Here is a 16823-nt window from a genome sequence, read left to right as displayed (position 1 = left end):
AACAGTTTCCTCATTTCCCCTTCCCCCATCTCACCCTAGTTCCAAACTTCCAGCTCAGCACTGTCCCCATGACTTGTCCTACCTGCCTATCATCTTTTCCACCTATCCACTCCACCCTCCTGCCCCCGACCTATCACCTTCATCCCCTCCCCCACTCACCTATTGTACTTTCTTCCCACCCTCCTCTAGCTTCTCTCCTCCTTTCAGGCTCTCTGCCTTTATTCCTGATGAAGGGCTTTTGCCCGAAACATCGATTTTACTGCTCCTCGGATGCTGCCTGAACTGCTGTGCTCTTCCAGCACCACTAATCCAGAATCCTTTACAATGTACTTGGATTAGATTTAAAATCCATGTTTATTCACAAGGGATAGGGATGGGTGGATTCCTAGAGAATCTGTTTAAATTGCTGTTAAATTGACAGTTATTCAAGCAGACTAGGACAGCCTAATACACTATTTACTTCATCTAAACTGTTAAATGATATTTGGACAACATTTTAAATTTTATTTTCACATGTACCAAGAGAGAAAAGCATTGTTTTGTTTACTACACAGGGAAATCATACCATAGCTACAAACAGCAGGATATTCGAACAGAATGCAGAATGTAGTATTATAACTAAAAAAGGTACAGAGAAAGATCAACTCGAATGTGAGAAGTCTGTTTGCAAGTCTGATAACAGCAGGGAAACTGTTCGTAAGTTTATTCAAACTTTTGTATCTTCTGCCTGATGGGAGAGAGTATAACCGGAGTGGGAGAGATCTTTGATTACATCGGCTGCTTTTGAGACAGTGGAAAGTACAGACAGGTCAGTGGAAAGCAGGCTGGTTTGGTGATGGACTGGGCTGCACCGAATTAATTTCTCGTCTTGGGCAGACAAGTTGCCATTCCAAGCTGGGGTGCATCTGAATGCTTTCCATGGTGTATCTATAAAAATTGGTAAGAATCATTCCGGCACATTTCCGAGCCTTCTGAGGAAGTAGAGGTAATGTGCGCTTTGACTGTGGATGGACCAGAATAGATCAGTATTTGTTTGGACCACCTCAGCCCCATGGATATCAACAGGGGGTGTCCTCCACTCTGCTTCCTGAAGTCAATGACCAGCTTTTGTTTTGCTAACATGGGAGGGAGACATAGTGGCATGATGTAAAGATGACAAAGTCTTCTTCCTGTACTCTTATTTAAGGTGGATCCATTATGGTGGGGTCATCAGCAAACTCAAAATATAGAGAGAGAGTATGTTATGGCAAGTGACATTTTATGCTGCAATTATGCCATTTATGGCACACTGCTCTTACCTGAAAAAGTGAATCATAGGACAACTCAAATAATATCCACTGTTGATTAACCATACTAAAAATTGAAACTGTCAGCTAGTTTCCTTCTTAGCCAGAGAATTTCCAACCAGGAAGGCCACAACCTTGAAAGTTTACTAGGGCTGTTCATTTAAAAGATTGCTAGATTCCCTACCTGATGGCTGTGTGAGCTCATGATAGATGATAACATCCCGAACATCCTGGAGATTGGAGATTAAAGTGATCAGATCCTTTCCTGTATATTTATTTGCTCGATAGATGGTGTTATGCTCCCAGCTAGTCCAGAAGATATGATCCTAAAAAGAACAACCATTTTCACAATTCATACTAGGTGCTAGCTAAGAAGGTGGAGTAGGTTAGGTTTATTTTCATTAGAAAAAAAAGGAGATTGAGGTTTATAAAAATTATGAAGGGTAGAGAGGGTGGATAGAGACCAGCTTTTTCCCCCAGGGTGAAGAATTCACTAACAAGAGGTCACACTTTCAAGGTGAGAGGTGGAAAGTGTAAGGGGTACACTCAGCAAGTACTTCATACAGAGGGTGGTGGGTGTCTGGAACACGTTGCCAGAGGTGGTAGAGGCAGGCAAGGTAGATTCATTTAAAATGAGTCTGGTGGGGAGCAGAGGGATCCAGATGCTTAGGAATTGACCGACCGGTTTAAGACTGTGGATTTGAATCAGCTCAGGCTTGGAGGGCTGAAGGGCCTGTTCCTGAGCTGTAAATTTTGTTATACCAAAAGGCAGTCAAAAGCAATTCTACCCACTGGAGAATATAACGACCACTATTTGCACTGTAGCAGAGGTTATAGGGTAGAATTGCTCAATGGGAAACCGAGTTCAGCAATGGAGTCTATTCAAATTTCTACCAGAAGATTGATTCAGTCAGAAATGCATCTTGAATGGCAGAGAACTTCACTCCAACTGGGGAAGTCATGTACAGGCTTAACCTCCTACAAAACACTACACCCACCACATATTCCCACAGTTTCAGATTGTCAACATCTAACATTGTAGCAAATTTTACCCCACCAATTAAAATCACTTATTGTTTAATGCCCAAGGAAAATAGCAAAGTCTATGAACAGTCAAGATCTTTAATGTTTTATTTTAAAAGAAAGTGTTATGGTCACCTTTTTGTTGTGCACACTCTTTACTGACTGCCTTGTGTACACATTCACTTGGGTATCAAGCAGATACTACAAGTTTATTGAAAATGGATGCATGCAAAGGCAATTTTCCCCCAAAAGATTACCTCTTGAAAAGGTGACATTTTACAAAGAAAACAAACTGGGATATTTAAATATAGCAGCTTCTTATCATATGCTGTTTCATAGCTTCACCACAACAGACCTTACCTCGAACACTGATACACCATAAGGATGAGCAAGAAATTCCATTGAGGAAAGCACAGTTCTTCTATCCTCTCCGGTCAAACGTACACTTGACAGAATGTGCAGCTTAGAGTCAACCCAATATAGACGGCTTTGTGTGAGATCTAAGGCAAAATGAAACGGGTAAAAACAAAATAACCCAATTGGTTTCCACAAGTTCACTTACCAAGCGTAATGGCACTAGGCCATTCAATGTCTCTGGTAACTAACAGCTTACGACCAACACCATTCATTCCTGCTTTTTCGATTACTGCCGGTTCACCCCAGTCTGACCAGTACATGTACCTTTGAAGAACAGGGTGATTAAAAAATTAAAACTCAAACTGCATTATTTTGCATTTACAACATGTTATTTGACAAGAAATACCACTGCTGTTCCATTTTGTTGTTTTTGATGTTTTTTTTTAAGGCTTGTTGCTGCAATGCAGTAAAGATAGTAACACCAATTTTAGATTCTTACTATCTAGTACGATATTGGTTAGGTGAGGCTTATTTCAATATTGAAATTCAGTTGCTTGACACTTCTCTATAGCAAACTCAACTTTCAATTAAGTAGGCACATTGAATTAAGCTAGATGCAGGGATTGCAATAATGCTTGAGTCAATGTTTAAGGGGCACAGTGCAAAAAAAAAATCCTTCTTCCTATAGAGTTTTCCTCGAGAGCAGCTATGTTATCACGATAGAACTCAGCACACAGGTGAAATCCAAGTCAATACACAAAAAAAATGAATGGATCCACAATTTGTTTGCCCATAATCATACATGCAAACCTAGAACATCCAGAACAGTTTCAATATAGGACCAACGCAGCCATGTTGGTGTGATCACAAGAAAATAGCCAACTTCAGCATACATTCAGATGGTCCTTCAGAAACATTGGTTACTTTCACACTTAGTTCATTTTAGTAGCAAGTTTTCCAGATGTCAGTTGAAGACAGTGGAAAATCAAATCACATTGGGTACATTGGAATTTTTTTTTGCAAAGCTACAAGGTCTGGTTGCCTTCAAAGAGGGTTAGTGTTTAATTGCGGTTTCCTCCTGGTTGGAGAGTTCATTATATTTACCAAGTACCACAGGGCCTGAACCCTCTAAATTGTTCTGCTCATTTCCAGGCTAAGAGCAGATTCCTTTTGTCACAGGGACAAATAGGTTTTAGGAAGGTTTTAAAAATCAAACTGTTTTGTATGTGCAAAGGTCATTGTTCCCCAATGTAACTACAAGACGTACTGCATGCTTAAAACCAGTTCAGTAAATTACTGTTATGGGGAGTAGACAGTCTGGTCATTTTGATGCTAGAATCTATCCTACTTCATTATTGTAACGGATTTGTAACCAGAAATCTGTAGCCAAAGAAACACATCTAACTGCTTCAGGGGGGAAAAAAAAAAAAGAATAAAAGTGTTTTGACCTCCAGTTTGCTGTGACAGAATCCCACGCTGGTGAAGAAATTTCATCTCATTGCTAAATGACCTTTGGTTGTATATTCCTGTCAAAACATCCTTCCTGCATCTACCATGTAGAAATTAAAAATTTACAAGCTTCCATAAGCAACATCCTCCAAACCACTCACTGTTCCAAGCTCTAGTATGTTTGACACCCCTGAATTGATCCAGTCCCTGCTCATAAAATCAGTCCCACCATCCCAGGAATCAGACTGGTAACCCTTTGAATTTGTTGTGGTCTGTTCTGAGCTGGGAATTTGTGTTGCAGACGTTTCATCCCCTGTCTAGGTGATATCCTCAGTGCTTGGGAGTCTCCTGTGAAGCGCTTCTGTGATCTTTCCTCCGGCATTTATAGTGGTTTGTCTCTGCCGCTTCCGGTTGTCAGTTCCAGCTGTCCGCTGCAGTGGTTGGTATATTGGGTCCAGGTCGATGTGCTTATTGTTGTAGTGTTGTCCCAGTCGAACTCATGTTGCTTGTCATCTGCGTGTGGCTACTAAGGATAGCTGGTCGTGTCATTTCGTGGCTAGTTGGTGTTCACGGATACAAATTGTTAGCTGTCTTCCTGTTTGTTCTATGTAGTGTTTTGTGCAGTCCTTGCATGGGATTTTGTACACTATATTGGTTTTGCTCATGCTGAGTATCAGGTCCTTTGCCCTGGTGAGTTGTCTGAGAGCGGCTGTTGGTTTGTGCGCTGTCATGAGTCCTATTGGTCGTAGTCTGGCTGTTGGTTCAGAAATGTTCTTGATGTATGGTAATGTGGCTAGTCCTTTGGGTTGTGGCATGTCCTCTTTCCGTTGTCTTTCCGAGGCATCTCTGTTGATGAAATTGCAGGACAATCCTTAGTAGCCCCACATGCTGATGACAAACAACATGAGTTCGACTGGGACAACACTACTATGATAGGACAAGCCAAACAGAACAGCCAGGGAATTCCTAGAGGCATGACACTCATCCACAGATTCAAATCAATAAGCACATCGACTCAATATAGGACCAACGCAGCCATGTTGGTGTGATCACAAGAAAATAGCCAACTTCAGCATACATTCAGATGGTCCTTCAGAAACATTGGTTACTTTCACACTTAGTTCATTTTAGTAGCAAGTTTTCCAGATGTCAGTTGAAGACAGTGGAAAATCAAATCACATATTGGGTACATTGGAGTTTTTTTTTGGCAAAGCTACAGGGTCTGGTTGCCTTCAAAGAGGGTTAGTGTTTAATTGTGGTTTCCTCCTGGTTGGAGAGTTCATTATATTTACCAAGTACCACAGGGCCTGAACCCTCTAAATTGTTCTACTCATTTCTAGGCTAAGAGCAGATTCCTTTTGTCACAAGGACAAATAGGTTTTAGGAAGGTTTTAAAAATCAAACTGTTTTGTATGTGCAAAGGTCATTGTTCCCCAATGTAACTACAAGACGTACTGCATGCTTAAAACCAGTTCAGTAAATTACTGTTATGGGGAGTAGACAGTCTGGTCATTTTGATGCTAGAATCTATCCTACTTCATTATTGTAACGGATTCGTAACCAGAAATCTGTAGCCAAAGAAACACATCTAACTCCTTCAGGGGGGAAAAAAAAAAAGTGTTTTGACCTCCAGTTTGCTGTGACAGAATCCCACCTCATTCCTAAATGACCTTTGGTTGTATATTCCTGTCAAAGCATCCTTCCTACATCTACCATGTAGAAATTAAAAATTTACAAGCTTCCATAAGCAACATCCTCCAAACCACTCACTGTTCCAAGCTCTAGTATGTTTGACATCCCTGAATTGATCCAGTCCCTGCTCATAAAATCAGTCCCACCATCCCAGGAATCAGCCTGGTAACCCTTTGAAATTGTTGTGGTCTGTTCTCCGAGCTGGGAATTTGTGTTGCAGACGTTTCAGCCCCTGTCTAGGTGACATCCTCAGTGCTTGGGAGCCACCCGTGAAGCACTTCTGTGATCTTTCCTCCGGCATTTATAGTGGTTTGTCTCTGCCGCTTCCGGTTGTCAGTTCCAGCTGTCCGCTGCAGTGGTTGGTTATTGTGCTTATTGTTGTAGTGTTGTCCCAGTCGAACTCATGTTGCTTGTCATCTGCGTGTGGCTACTAAGGATAGCTGGTCGTGTCGTTTCGTGGCTAGTTGGTGTTCACAGATACGAATTGTTAGCTGTCTTCCTGTTTGTTCTATGTAGTGTTTTGTGCAGTCCTTGCATGGGATTTTGTACACTATATTGGTTTTGCTCATGCTGGGTATCAGGTCCTTTGCCCTGGTGAGTTGTCGGAGAGCGGCTGTTGGTTTGTGCGCTGTCATGAGTCCTATTGGTCATAGTCTGGCTGTTGGCTCAGAAATGTTCTTGATGTATGGTAATGTGGCTAGTCCTTTGGGTTGTGGCATGTCCTCATTCCGTTGTCTTTCCGAGGCATCTCTGTTGATGAAATTGCAGGACAATCCTTAGTAGCCCCACATGCTGATGACAAACAACATGAGTTCGACTGGGACAACACTACTATGATAGGACAAGCCAAACAGAACAGCCAGGGAATTCCTAGAGGCATGACACTCATCCACAGATTCAAATCAATAAGCACATCGACCTGGACCCAATATACCGACCACTGCAGCGGACAGCTGGAACTGACAACCGGAAGCGGCAGAGACAAACCACTATAAATGCCAGAGAAAACATCACAGAAGCGCTTCACAGGAGGCTCCCAAGCACTGAGGATGTCACCTAAACAGTGGATGAAACATCTGCAACACAAATTCCCAGCTCAGCTAACAGAACCACAACAACAAGCACTTCTCAAACCTTGAACCCTTTGAAACCCTTCCATAGCCAGGACATCCTTCCTCAGGCAACAGACTAAAAACCTATTCAATAGTCCAGGTGTGGGCTTAACAAGGCCTGGTACACTGGCAGCAAGACACCCTGGCTCCTGTACACTAGTCCTCTCACTATGAAGGCCCAACATAGCATTTGTCTTCACCACCTATGCACCTGCCTGTTTACTTCCAGTAACTGGTACCCAAGATACCCCAGTCTCATTGTACCATTCCCTTCCAATTTACCAAAAATCTTTTAAAGTCATTGCTGTTATCAGATGACCTTTGGCATTCAATTCAGAAGTAACTTGCCAGAAGGCATGACTTCCTGTTTTGTCAAAGTGCATAACCTCACATTTATCCACATTATATTGCATGTCAATTATTTGCCCACAAGTCAGTTTCCCTGCTTGCCTCCTTCTGCTCGAGCTATCACCCCCCCAGGCTTGAGGCATTGTACAGGTTATGGAAGGCTCTTCTGGAGTACTGTCCAGGTCTGGTCACCCTGTTATAGAAAGGGCATTAGCTGGAGGGGGGTTAGAAGGGATTTACCAGAACGTTGCAAGGAATGAAGGTTTGAGTTCTAAAGAAAGGCTGGGGCTTCCCAGTCTTCATCCCAGAATAATGGAGGGGTTGAGAGGTGACCTTTATACAAGTTTATAAAATGAACATTAACTGTCTATAATGGTTGTTGTCTTTTTCCTAATGTGAGAGTTAAGACTAGGAAGCATATTTTCAAGGTGAGAGATGTTTAAGACAGGAGGGACAGTTTCTCTTTTAGAAAACCAGAGGAGGATCTTTCATTTGTGGAATGAACTTCCTGAGAAAGTGGATGCAGGCACAGTTACAACATTTAAGAGACACTTAGACATGTCCATGACTGGTAAAGATTGGAGGGATATGGGCCAGGAGCAACAGGTGGAACTGGTTTAGTCAGGATTATGCTTAGCATGGATTGGTTAGACTGAAGGGTCTGTCTGTATGACTCTACACCACTGATGTTAAAAAAATTCAAATTTTTCCAGAGATAGCAAAAATTTGAAGGAATTGTTTTTGGCCAAATCAAGCACCATCCAATTGGGAGGTTCTTTTGCTTCTAATTGCGGGAAGATAGTACAAAGCATGGAGATTTGGGATTTCTAATGATCGGAGGGTGGAGCAGATCATAAACCTTCAGGAAGAGATTTGGGCACGATTGACAACCCCAGCCATAATGGTTAGAGAGTCAGCCTAAAAAAATTACATTGAAATCAAATATATTTGAAGTAAATATCAGGAAAAACCCTCCAGACCAAAACACTACAAAGTAAAAGCAAAATAAGTTTGTTAATACTAATGCAAACTATGCATATTTGACATTTTGGTAAGCAATCTAAAACCCATTAAATCATGCTTTAATTTGGACTAAACCAAGGTGCATTTTGAGTAGGCTATTGGTGTTCTATTCAATTTTAATAGAAAGTTCATACCCCAGCAGAGGATCAACTGCTACAGAGGCTGGTTCTCTCAAGTTGCTGTCAAAGAGAGTTTTCCTTTGGATTCCATCAAAGCTTGTAACAGAAATGGTCCGAGCACCCATATCAGTCCAGTAAATATTGTTGTAGATCCAGTCAACAGCAATGCCTACATGAGTTCTTACATTATTAACAATCCTGGAAATAGTAGCATTGCCAGTTTGTTCATCCATTGGCATACTGTGGAAATATTACGATGGTTAGAGTTAGTTCATTTTAGCCTTCAATAAAACTTAACTCTTGGACCAAGGGTATTGTTCACAAATACACGAGAACGTGTCAGCATGTGATTCTGATTTACTGGGAGTGTCCAAATAATTATGCAGACTACAGCATTACCAATACTGAAATACAATACAATACAATACAATACATGAAACAAAACTGCTTGAAGCACCTTTTATATTAAGCCATTGAAATATTGTTTATAGATTACATTTATGACCAGAGAAAGATTTTAAATTCACTTGCAAAAAAAAGTGTTCATTTAATACAATTAAAAAATTAGGATAACTATTCAGTGACAAAAATATTGCAAGATGGAGGTATTTTGAAAGATATTTTGTCCAATTTAATCTAAGCAGCTAGTTAGACAATATACTGGATCAATTTCAAAGATTGATAGAAAGGAGGATTTAAATTTTAAAAAATTAGATGCTGGAAAAGTGAGGTAATTGCTAGAGAAAATCCAGATGTGTCAGAGAAGCAGCAATTAAACATTGAGTCAAGTGACCCTTCACTTTTTCCCTGTTGCCAGCTGTGCTGGGTTTCTCCAGCAAGTACATTGCTGAAAATGTAAGTTACCTGAAAATTGCCCGCTCTCCCAGGTCAGCCCAGAAGATCATCTGCTGAGACACATCAATATCCAGTGCCACAGCATTTCTCAGCTGTGCAACTAGCTGCCTGTACTCTTTGTGGTGCAATCCCAGTTTTCTGATGTCATGACGATTCGTGAAGATTAAATATGGCTCCTTGCCTATTAGAAATAGTAGATCAATAGAACAGCATTTTTAAAGGAGGATTAAAACTCCTTTTGCCAAATTCACCAACTTGTCAGTTTCCCCAAGGCATTTATATGCCCATGGAAAAGTAATTTTGGTAAAAATTAGTGGTCCTGTTAAACCAACCCATTAACTCAGCATTTGGCATCTCCTGTATAGCACAAAACCTCATCTGTCTCATACATTTGCACCAAAGATCTGTATAGTACATTAAAAATAGAGTCACAAGTGGACAGGATGGTGAATGCTGCATTTGGTGCACTTTCCTTCATTTAACAGAGCACTGAGTATAGGGAATTGGATACCATGTTCTAACAGAGACATTAGTGAGGTCTCTTTCAAAATACTGTGTACAATTCTGGTCACCAGTTTGAAAAGTTGCATTATATTGCTATGTTAGTTAACAGTAGAGAGAGGGGGGTGCTGGAAGAGCACAGCAGGTCAGGCAGCAACAGAGCAGCAGGAGAATCAATGTTTCAGACATGGGTCCTTCATCAGGAATGAGGCTTGTGGGTTGGGGTGGAGATATAAATGGGAGGGGGGTGGGGAGGAAGGTAGCTGAGAAAGTGACTTTTGCTGTGGCAGGGAATGGGGTGTGGACCTGATGGAGTTGAGGAGAGAACAGTCTTTCCAGAATGCTGATAGGGCTGGGAAGGGAAAGATAGCTGTTGGTGGGATCTGTTTGGAAGTGACAGAAGATGATGCATTGCATGCAGATGTTTGAGGAGGTGGAACACGAGAACGGGTGGGGAGGCTCTGTCCTTGTTGCATTGGTAGGGGTGGGGCTCAAGGGTGATGGTACATGAAATGGAGGTGTGCTGGAGGGCATCAACCACCATGTGGGAACAGAAGTTGCGATCATGGAATAAGATGGCCATTGGGACTTGGATGTGGAATTGGTCATCCTGGGACAAGATGGAGGAATTGGGAATAATGGATTTTAAAAGAAAACACAAGGTAGGGTGGGTGGAGGTGTAGTCTACGTAGCTGTAGAGGCCAGTGGGCTCGTAGCATGTCTGTGGTTAGTCGGCCACCAGAGATTGAGGTCCAGGAAGGGGAAGGTTTCCAAGGTGGTCCAGGCGAATTTGAAGTTGGGGTGGAAGGTGTTAGTAAAGTTGACAAACTGCTCAATCTCATGGGAGCACAAGTAGTGCTGATACAGTCCTCGATGTAATGGAGGAACAGGTGGGGGGGGAATAAAGGATGGATGGTGGTGGTGCTGCTGGGTGTAACTGTAGAAGAAGATAGACTATTCCACATATCTGACAAACAGGCAGGCATAGCTGGGGCCCATGGCTACCCCTTTGGTTGGGAGAAAGTGGGAGGATTGGAAGGAGAAGTTGTGTAGGGTGAGGACCATTTCAGCCAGGCGGATGAGGGTGCTGATGGAAGGATACTGGTTGGGATGGCAGGAGGGGGAAGAATGGAGGTCTTGGAGACCTTTGTGGCAGATCAAAGTGTCCAGGGATTGGATGTCCATGGTGAAGAGGTGGTGCTGGGAGCCAGTAAATGAAAATCTTGAGGTGAAGGGCATGGTGGTGTCAGGAACATAGGTGGGGAGTTCCTGGACTGAGAGGGACAGGATAGTGTCAAGGTAGGAAGACATGAGTTTGGTTGGACAGGCACTGGGCAAGACAGAAGGAGTCAACTGGGAAAATCAGGTTTGTGAATCTTGGGAAGGAAGTATAATTGGTGCCTAGAGGTATGACTTATTCTGCTTTAAGACCCTGCAAACATTGGATAAATGTGGATTTAACAGCTTCATTTCCCTTCCCCCATTATCCAGTCCCAAGCCTCCAACTCAGCACCATCCTCCAGATCTGTTCATCACTCCCCTTTAACCCACCTTCTCCCTCACCCCAAACCCACCTTCCATTTCTCAGCCCTGACAAGCCTCATTTCTGAAGAGCTTATGCCCAAAACATCAATTCACCTGCTCCTTGAATGCTGCCTAACCTGCTGTGCTTTTTCAACACCACACTTGGATCTCCAGCATTCCTCACTGTTAGTTAACTGATCAGATCTTGAAGTTGAAGTAAAATGAGCCATTAGTTTATCCTAAAATCCTCACTGCAAAATGAAACAAAGCAAGCTCCAGTTTAGTAGCTTGTGGCTATTCTCTGGAAGTTGTGGGAAAGTGCTCAAGGCGTATTGATTCATTAGATTCTCTTAGTACTACAAAGGATTGCCTAAAAACTGAATTCCATTAACCTGCACCTTCCAAGAGCCTGCAGAAACAAGTTCATCAGCAAAAGGAGCTTAGAAAGTACTAATTTCCATTGAGGAAATAAATGTCACTGAAATAATTTGATGCTTTTTGAGCAAAGGGTAATTTGAATTCAAGTCACTCCTATCTGGAGATCCCAGGTCTTGATCAAGTTCTGTTGAAAATCAACTGCAATTTAGGTAGTTTAAAATAGACAAGCATGAAGTTGGAATGAAAACAGCATTAACAATTCAAAAACAAGCCAAAAGACATGTCGCCAGGAGCTCAGTATGGTTTTAAATCAAGTTGAGATTTACAAGCAAATATGCTAGCACTCAAAAGCAAAATGCTGGTGATCGGTATGGATTGCCTGCAGTCAGTGCATGAACAGGGTTTAGGTGATTAGTTACTGCCCTCCAGTGGTAGTTTGATGGCTTCAAAAACACTTTTCTCCCCTAAAATGACCAAAATAAAAAGGCATTTCTTTCCTTTGATCCATTAGATTGCCAAAAGGGAACATTCAGAGATCAGCTAATCCCTTGCCCATGCGACATGACCATTTAAAATTTCAAGGGATCAGCTACTAGACTGGGGGTGGTAATGGCTTTTAAAGATTTAGACAAGTTAAATCCGGAGTTTCCATGTAGAGGAAATTGTAAACACTATATTGGAGTAAGACAGGTCAGATGACAGATCTAAAAATTCTTCAGATAATGGAAATCTGATTCAAAATGAATAAATGCCAGTCAAAATAGGATGACAGTTTGGTTCAAATTTGAAAGGTCAAGCTGAAAATGGTTTCCCAAAGCTAGTGGGAGTGTCTTAGCCATCCAAACTATGCACGTTTCATAACTGACAATTTCAGTGGTTGTGGTGTTACAAAGATGCCCTCTATCATTAACAGATTCTTGGCAGAGATTGTGGTTTGATAGCTTGCTGTATTTTTACACTGGGGCAGGGGGAGGGAAAACCAGTCCACTTTCAGCATCAAGTCAGCCAGTAACCAAAAAAACCATTTATCTTGACATAATGTCATATTTGATAGTTCTTTGCAGGCTTTTCAAATGAAAAATTGTAATGGACCCAAATGCAGATTAATAGGGTCATGACATGCTGCAGTGAGGAATAGAACATTGTCCTTTAAAGCTGGGTCAGAACCCTGCTGCTCTTTGTGCATGCTCACTTGTGACCTGAACAGTGGTCTTGGCTCCTTCAGAATGAGCATTGAGCAATTCAGCATAGAGGGCTAAAGGGCCTGTTATGTTGTGCCGACCTGTGAACTAATCCAAGCCCATCCACCTACACTATCCCGTCATTGATATGCTTATCGAAGGACAAGATGATCAGAGGATTAGATAGGAAAAAAGACTTTCACTGTCCACCCTAAGATGACGACAACATCAGCTTGTAAGAGGGGGCATAACTACAAATTGAAGGGTGATAGATTTAAAGACAGATGTCAGAGGCAGGTTCTTTACACAGTGGTGAGGGTGTGGAATGCCCTACCTGCCAATGTAGTTAACTCAAACAGATTCTTGTGGCACACCATTAGTAACTAGAACTCCAGGCTGAATATTTTCCATCACCACTTGCTGCCTTCTTACAGAAAGCCAGTTTCAAATCCAAACTGCTAACTTTCCCTCAATCCCATGCCTCTGCATTTTCTCCAATAGCCTACATGTGAAACCTTATCAAAAGGCTTTCCTGAAGTTCACGTATACCACATCAACTATCCTACCCTCATCCACATGCTTGATCACCTTCTCAAAAACAGTTTGAGACATGACCTACTCTTGACCAAGCCATGTTGACTATCTCCAATCAAATTGTTGCTTGCAAGATTATAAATTCTTTTATAATCCTTTCCAAAAACTCTTCCTACGGCAGACATAAGGCTCACTGGTCTATTACCTGGGTCATCTCTACTGCCCCTCTTAAAGAGGACGCATTTGTAATCCTCCAATACTAAACCTGTAGACAGTGACAACTCAAAAGATCAAAGCCAAAAGGCTCCAACACTACCTTCCCAGAGAATCCTCAGATAAATCCCATCCAGCTCAGGGAACTTAACTACTTTCACACCTAGAATTAACATCTTCCTAACCTCAATCCTTTCTAGTCTAAGAACTTTTAGAGAAGACTGGAGATACAATAGACAATTGTCTTCTTTTCCTAAGGAAAAAAAGGAATGAAATATTCATTTAGCTCCTCTCCAATCTCCACAGGTTCTACAACTTCTCACTTCTGTCTTTGACTGCCCTATTCCTACCAGAATCATCCTTTTATTCCTCATACTCAAAGCTTAGGGTTCTCCTTTATTCTACCTGCTAAAGACTGCTCATGGCCCTTCCTTGCTGTGGAAAAAAAGGATTGTCCAGCTTTCCCTAGACTAGAAAGTAGTCTCAGTTACTGGAGTAAGCATTATCAAACCACTTCACTCCAGTACAAACATGGGTGAAGTTTCCTTGTGATGGTTCAGCTGAAGTATATGGGTGATGGGCCAGTTTGTGGGCAGCATGGTGGCACAGTGGTTAGCACTGCTGCCTCACAGCGCCTGAGACCCGGGTTCATTTCCCGCCTCAGGCGACTGACTGTGTGGAGTTTGCACATTCTCCCAGTGTCTGCGTGGGTTTCCTCCGGGTGCTCCGGTTTCCTCCCACAATCCCAAAGATGTGCAGGTTAGGTGAATTGACCATGTTAAATTGCCCGTAGAGTTAGGTAATGGGTAAATATAGGGGTATGGGTGGGTTGCGGTTCGGCGGGTCGGTGTGGACTTGTTGGGCCGAAGGGCCTGTTTCCACACTGTAATGTAATCAAATCTAATCTAATTTGTCTTTATCATGCACAAGACATTGGACATGAGCATCAAGAGTTGACTGGCACCACATTGCCAAAGAAGGTTCATGGGGTTCAATTTGGACCCCAAGTTGGGAAGCGAGTGGACGTGCACGTGCAAGCTTTCCTGAAAAGAGCATTTCTCTGTTCAGTTCAATTACTAAATTCTGAATTGAGTGACTAGTGCAATAAACATTTTTAAAATCAAGTCCCTTAAAAACATTCAAATTGCATTAAATGGAGGCTAAATCAGCACATTACCAAGACAGACCCAATATTCTTGTTTGGACTAGATACTTGCCTACAGCCTTGCAAACTCCACTAGCTGGGTCCATGAGATATCCAATGTGACACTTGCACATATAGCTTCCTTCTAAATTGATGCAAGTTTGACTGCAGGTCCCAACATTCTTGCATTCATCAATATCTGCAAATAAAGCACCAATATCCCTTTAATGTTATAGAATAAGTCACCATGTCCTTCTAGAATAGAGTTTAACAAACAAGCTTACCTTCACAGTTTTTATCAGTTAATTTGAAGCCAGCAGGACAATCACATTCATAACCAATAATCAGATCCTTACAAAGATGAGAACAGCCACCATTGTCTTCCAAGCATTCATTCACATCTGGGGGAAAGAACTCAGACACTTTAGCCCTCATCTAAAATAGATAAGTTTGCTGTGGTTCTGTTCGCCGAGCTGGAAGTTTTTGTTGCAAACGTTTCGTCCCCTGTCTAGGTGACATCCTCAGTGCTTGGGAGCCTCCTGTGAAGCATTTCTGTGGTGTTTCCTCTGGCATTTATAGTGGCCTGGCCCTACTGCTTCTGGTTGTCAGTTTCAGCTGTCTGCTGTAGGTGGCCGGTATATTGGGTCCAGGTCGATGTGTTTGTTGGAGTTTGTGGATGAGTGCCATGCTTCTAGGAATTCCCTGGCTGTTCTTTGTTTCGCTTGCCCTATAATGGTAGTGTTGTCCCAGTCAAATTCATGTTGCTTGTCGTCTGCGTGTGTGGCTACTAGGGATAGCTGGTCATGTCGTTTCATGGCTAGTTGGTGTTCATGGATACAGATTGTTAGCTGTCTTCCTGTTTGTCGTATATAGAGTACATCCAAAAAGCACAACTACTTGCAGATACCAACACCTACCAAAAGAGGGAGTTTGACCCCACCCCACAGCTCACCAATAGGATAAACAACACACTGAGGAACCTACAAAAACAAAATGGACAGATCACCAGGTCTGACCTACAAAGAATGAAACCTGAAAGCAACAACACCCCCAGATTCTAGACTACCTAAAGTGCACAAACCAGACATCCCACTCAGACCTATAGTATCACTACCAGGGACACCATCGCACAAACTGGCTAAAGAACTACAGCAGAAACTGAAACACCCGATCAGCAGATCCAGACACTATACAATCAACACAGGAATTCTTGGACATCAGAAATATACACAGACAAGGAAGACACCATGGTCTCATTCGACATAACGGCACTGTTCACCTCTATTGACAAAGCCCTAGCCAGAGAAACAATAGCCAACCTGCTGAATAGACAACAGACAACAGGATGTTGAACCCATCAAAGACGGCATACTTAAACTACTGGACTCGTGCCTCACAACACACTTCACATTCAACAACCAGATATATGAACAAATCAATGGAACACCCATAGGCTCACCGATCTCAGGACTCAGCAGAAGCAGTAATGCAAAGGTTAGAACAAACAGTCTTACCACAAACTCTGGGTCAGATACGTTGATGACACCTTTGTAATCATTAAAAACACGGAAATAGAGAATACACACCGGATCATCAACTCCACACTCACAGGAATCCGATTCACTAGAGAGGAAGAAAAGGACAACCAACTCCCATTCCTAGACGTGATGGTACAGAGAACACCAAACGGAGAATTCACCACTCAGGTACACAGGAAAGCCACACACACAGACCAAGTCCTGAACTATGAAAGCAACCACCCCAATACACACAAACGAAGTTGCATCAAGACACTATTCAAAAGGGCCACAACACACTGCAGCACACCAGAACTGCAAAAAGAGGAAGAGGAACCTGTACAAGGTATTCGCCAAAAACGGATACCCGCGCAATTTCATCAACAGATGCCTAAGGGAAAGACAACGGAACGAGGACATGCCGCGACCCAAAGGACTAGCCACACTACCATAAAGAACATCTCTGAACTGACAGCCAGACTACTGCGACCACTAGGACTATAACAGCACACAAACCAACAGCCACACTCAGACAACAACTCACCAGAACGAAAGACCCGATACCCA

The 16823-nt window shown here is 42.4% G+C and overlaps 1 protein-coding gene across 1 annotated transcript in view; it reads right to left on the bottom strand.

Moving 5' to 3' along the window:
- Window positions 1–16823, bottom strand: part of LOC122564024 (low-density lipoprotein receptor-related protein 2-like) — a 109787-nt gene that overhangs the window by 28764 nt on the left and 64200 nt on the right. Inside the window, exons 45-51 of the mRNA XM_043718478.1 lie at window positions 15024–15140; window positions 14813–14938; window positions 9274–9445; window positions 8425–8649; window positions 2872–2990; window positions 2670–2809; window positions 1471–1612 (exon numbers count right to left, since the gene is read on the bottom strand). Of these exons, the coding sequence (XP_043574413.1) occupies window positions 1471–1612; window positions 2670–2809; window positions 2872–2990; window positions 8425–8649; window positions 9274–9445; window positions 14813–14938; window positions 15024–15140 (1041 nt within the window). The remainder of the gene's footprint in view (window positions 1–1470; window positions 1613–2669; window positions 2810–2871; window positions 2991–8424; window positions 8650–9273; window positions 9446–14812; window positions 14939–15023; window positions 15141–16823) is intronic.

This window comes from Chiloscyllium plagiosum, chromosome 2 (genome assembly GCF_004010195.1).
Source record: "Chiloscyllium plagiosum isolate BGI_BamShark_2017 chromosome 2, ASM401019v2, whole genome shotgun sequence".
In the NCBI taxonomy this organism is placed as follows: domain Eukaryota; kingdom Metazoa; phylum Chordata; class Chondrichthyes; order Orectolobiformes; family Hemiscylliidae; genus Chiloscyllium; species Chiloscyllium plagiosum.
The sequence above is the reverse complement of the archived record's forward strand: the minus strand, read 5'-3'. Positions and strand labels throughout refer to the sequence as shown.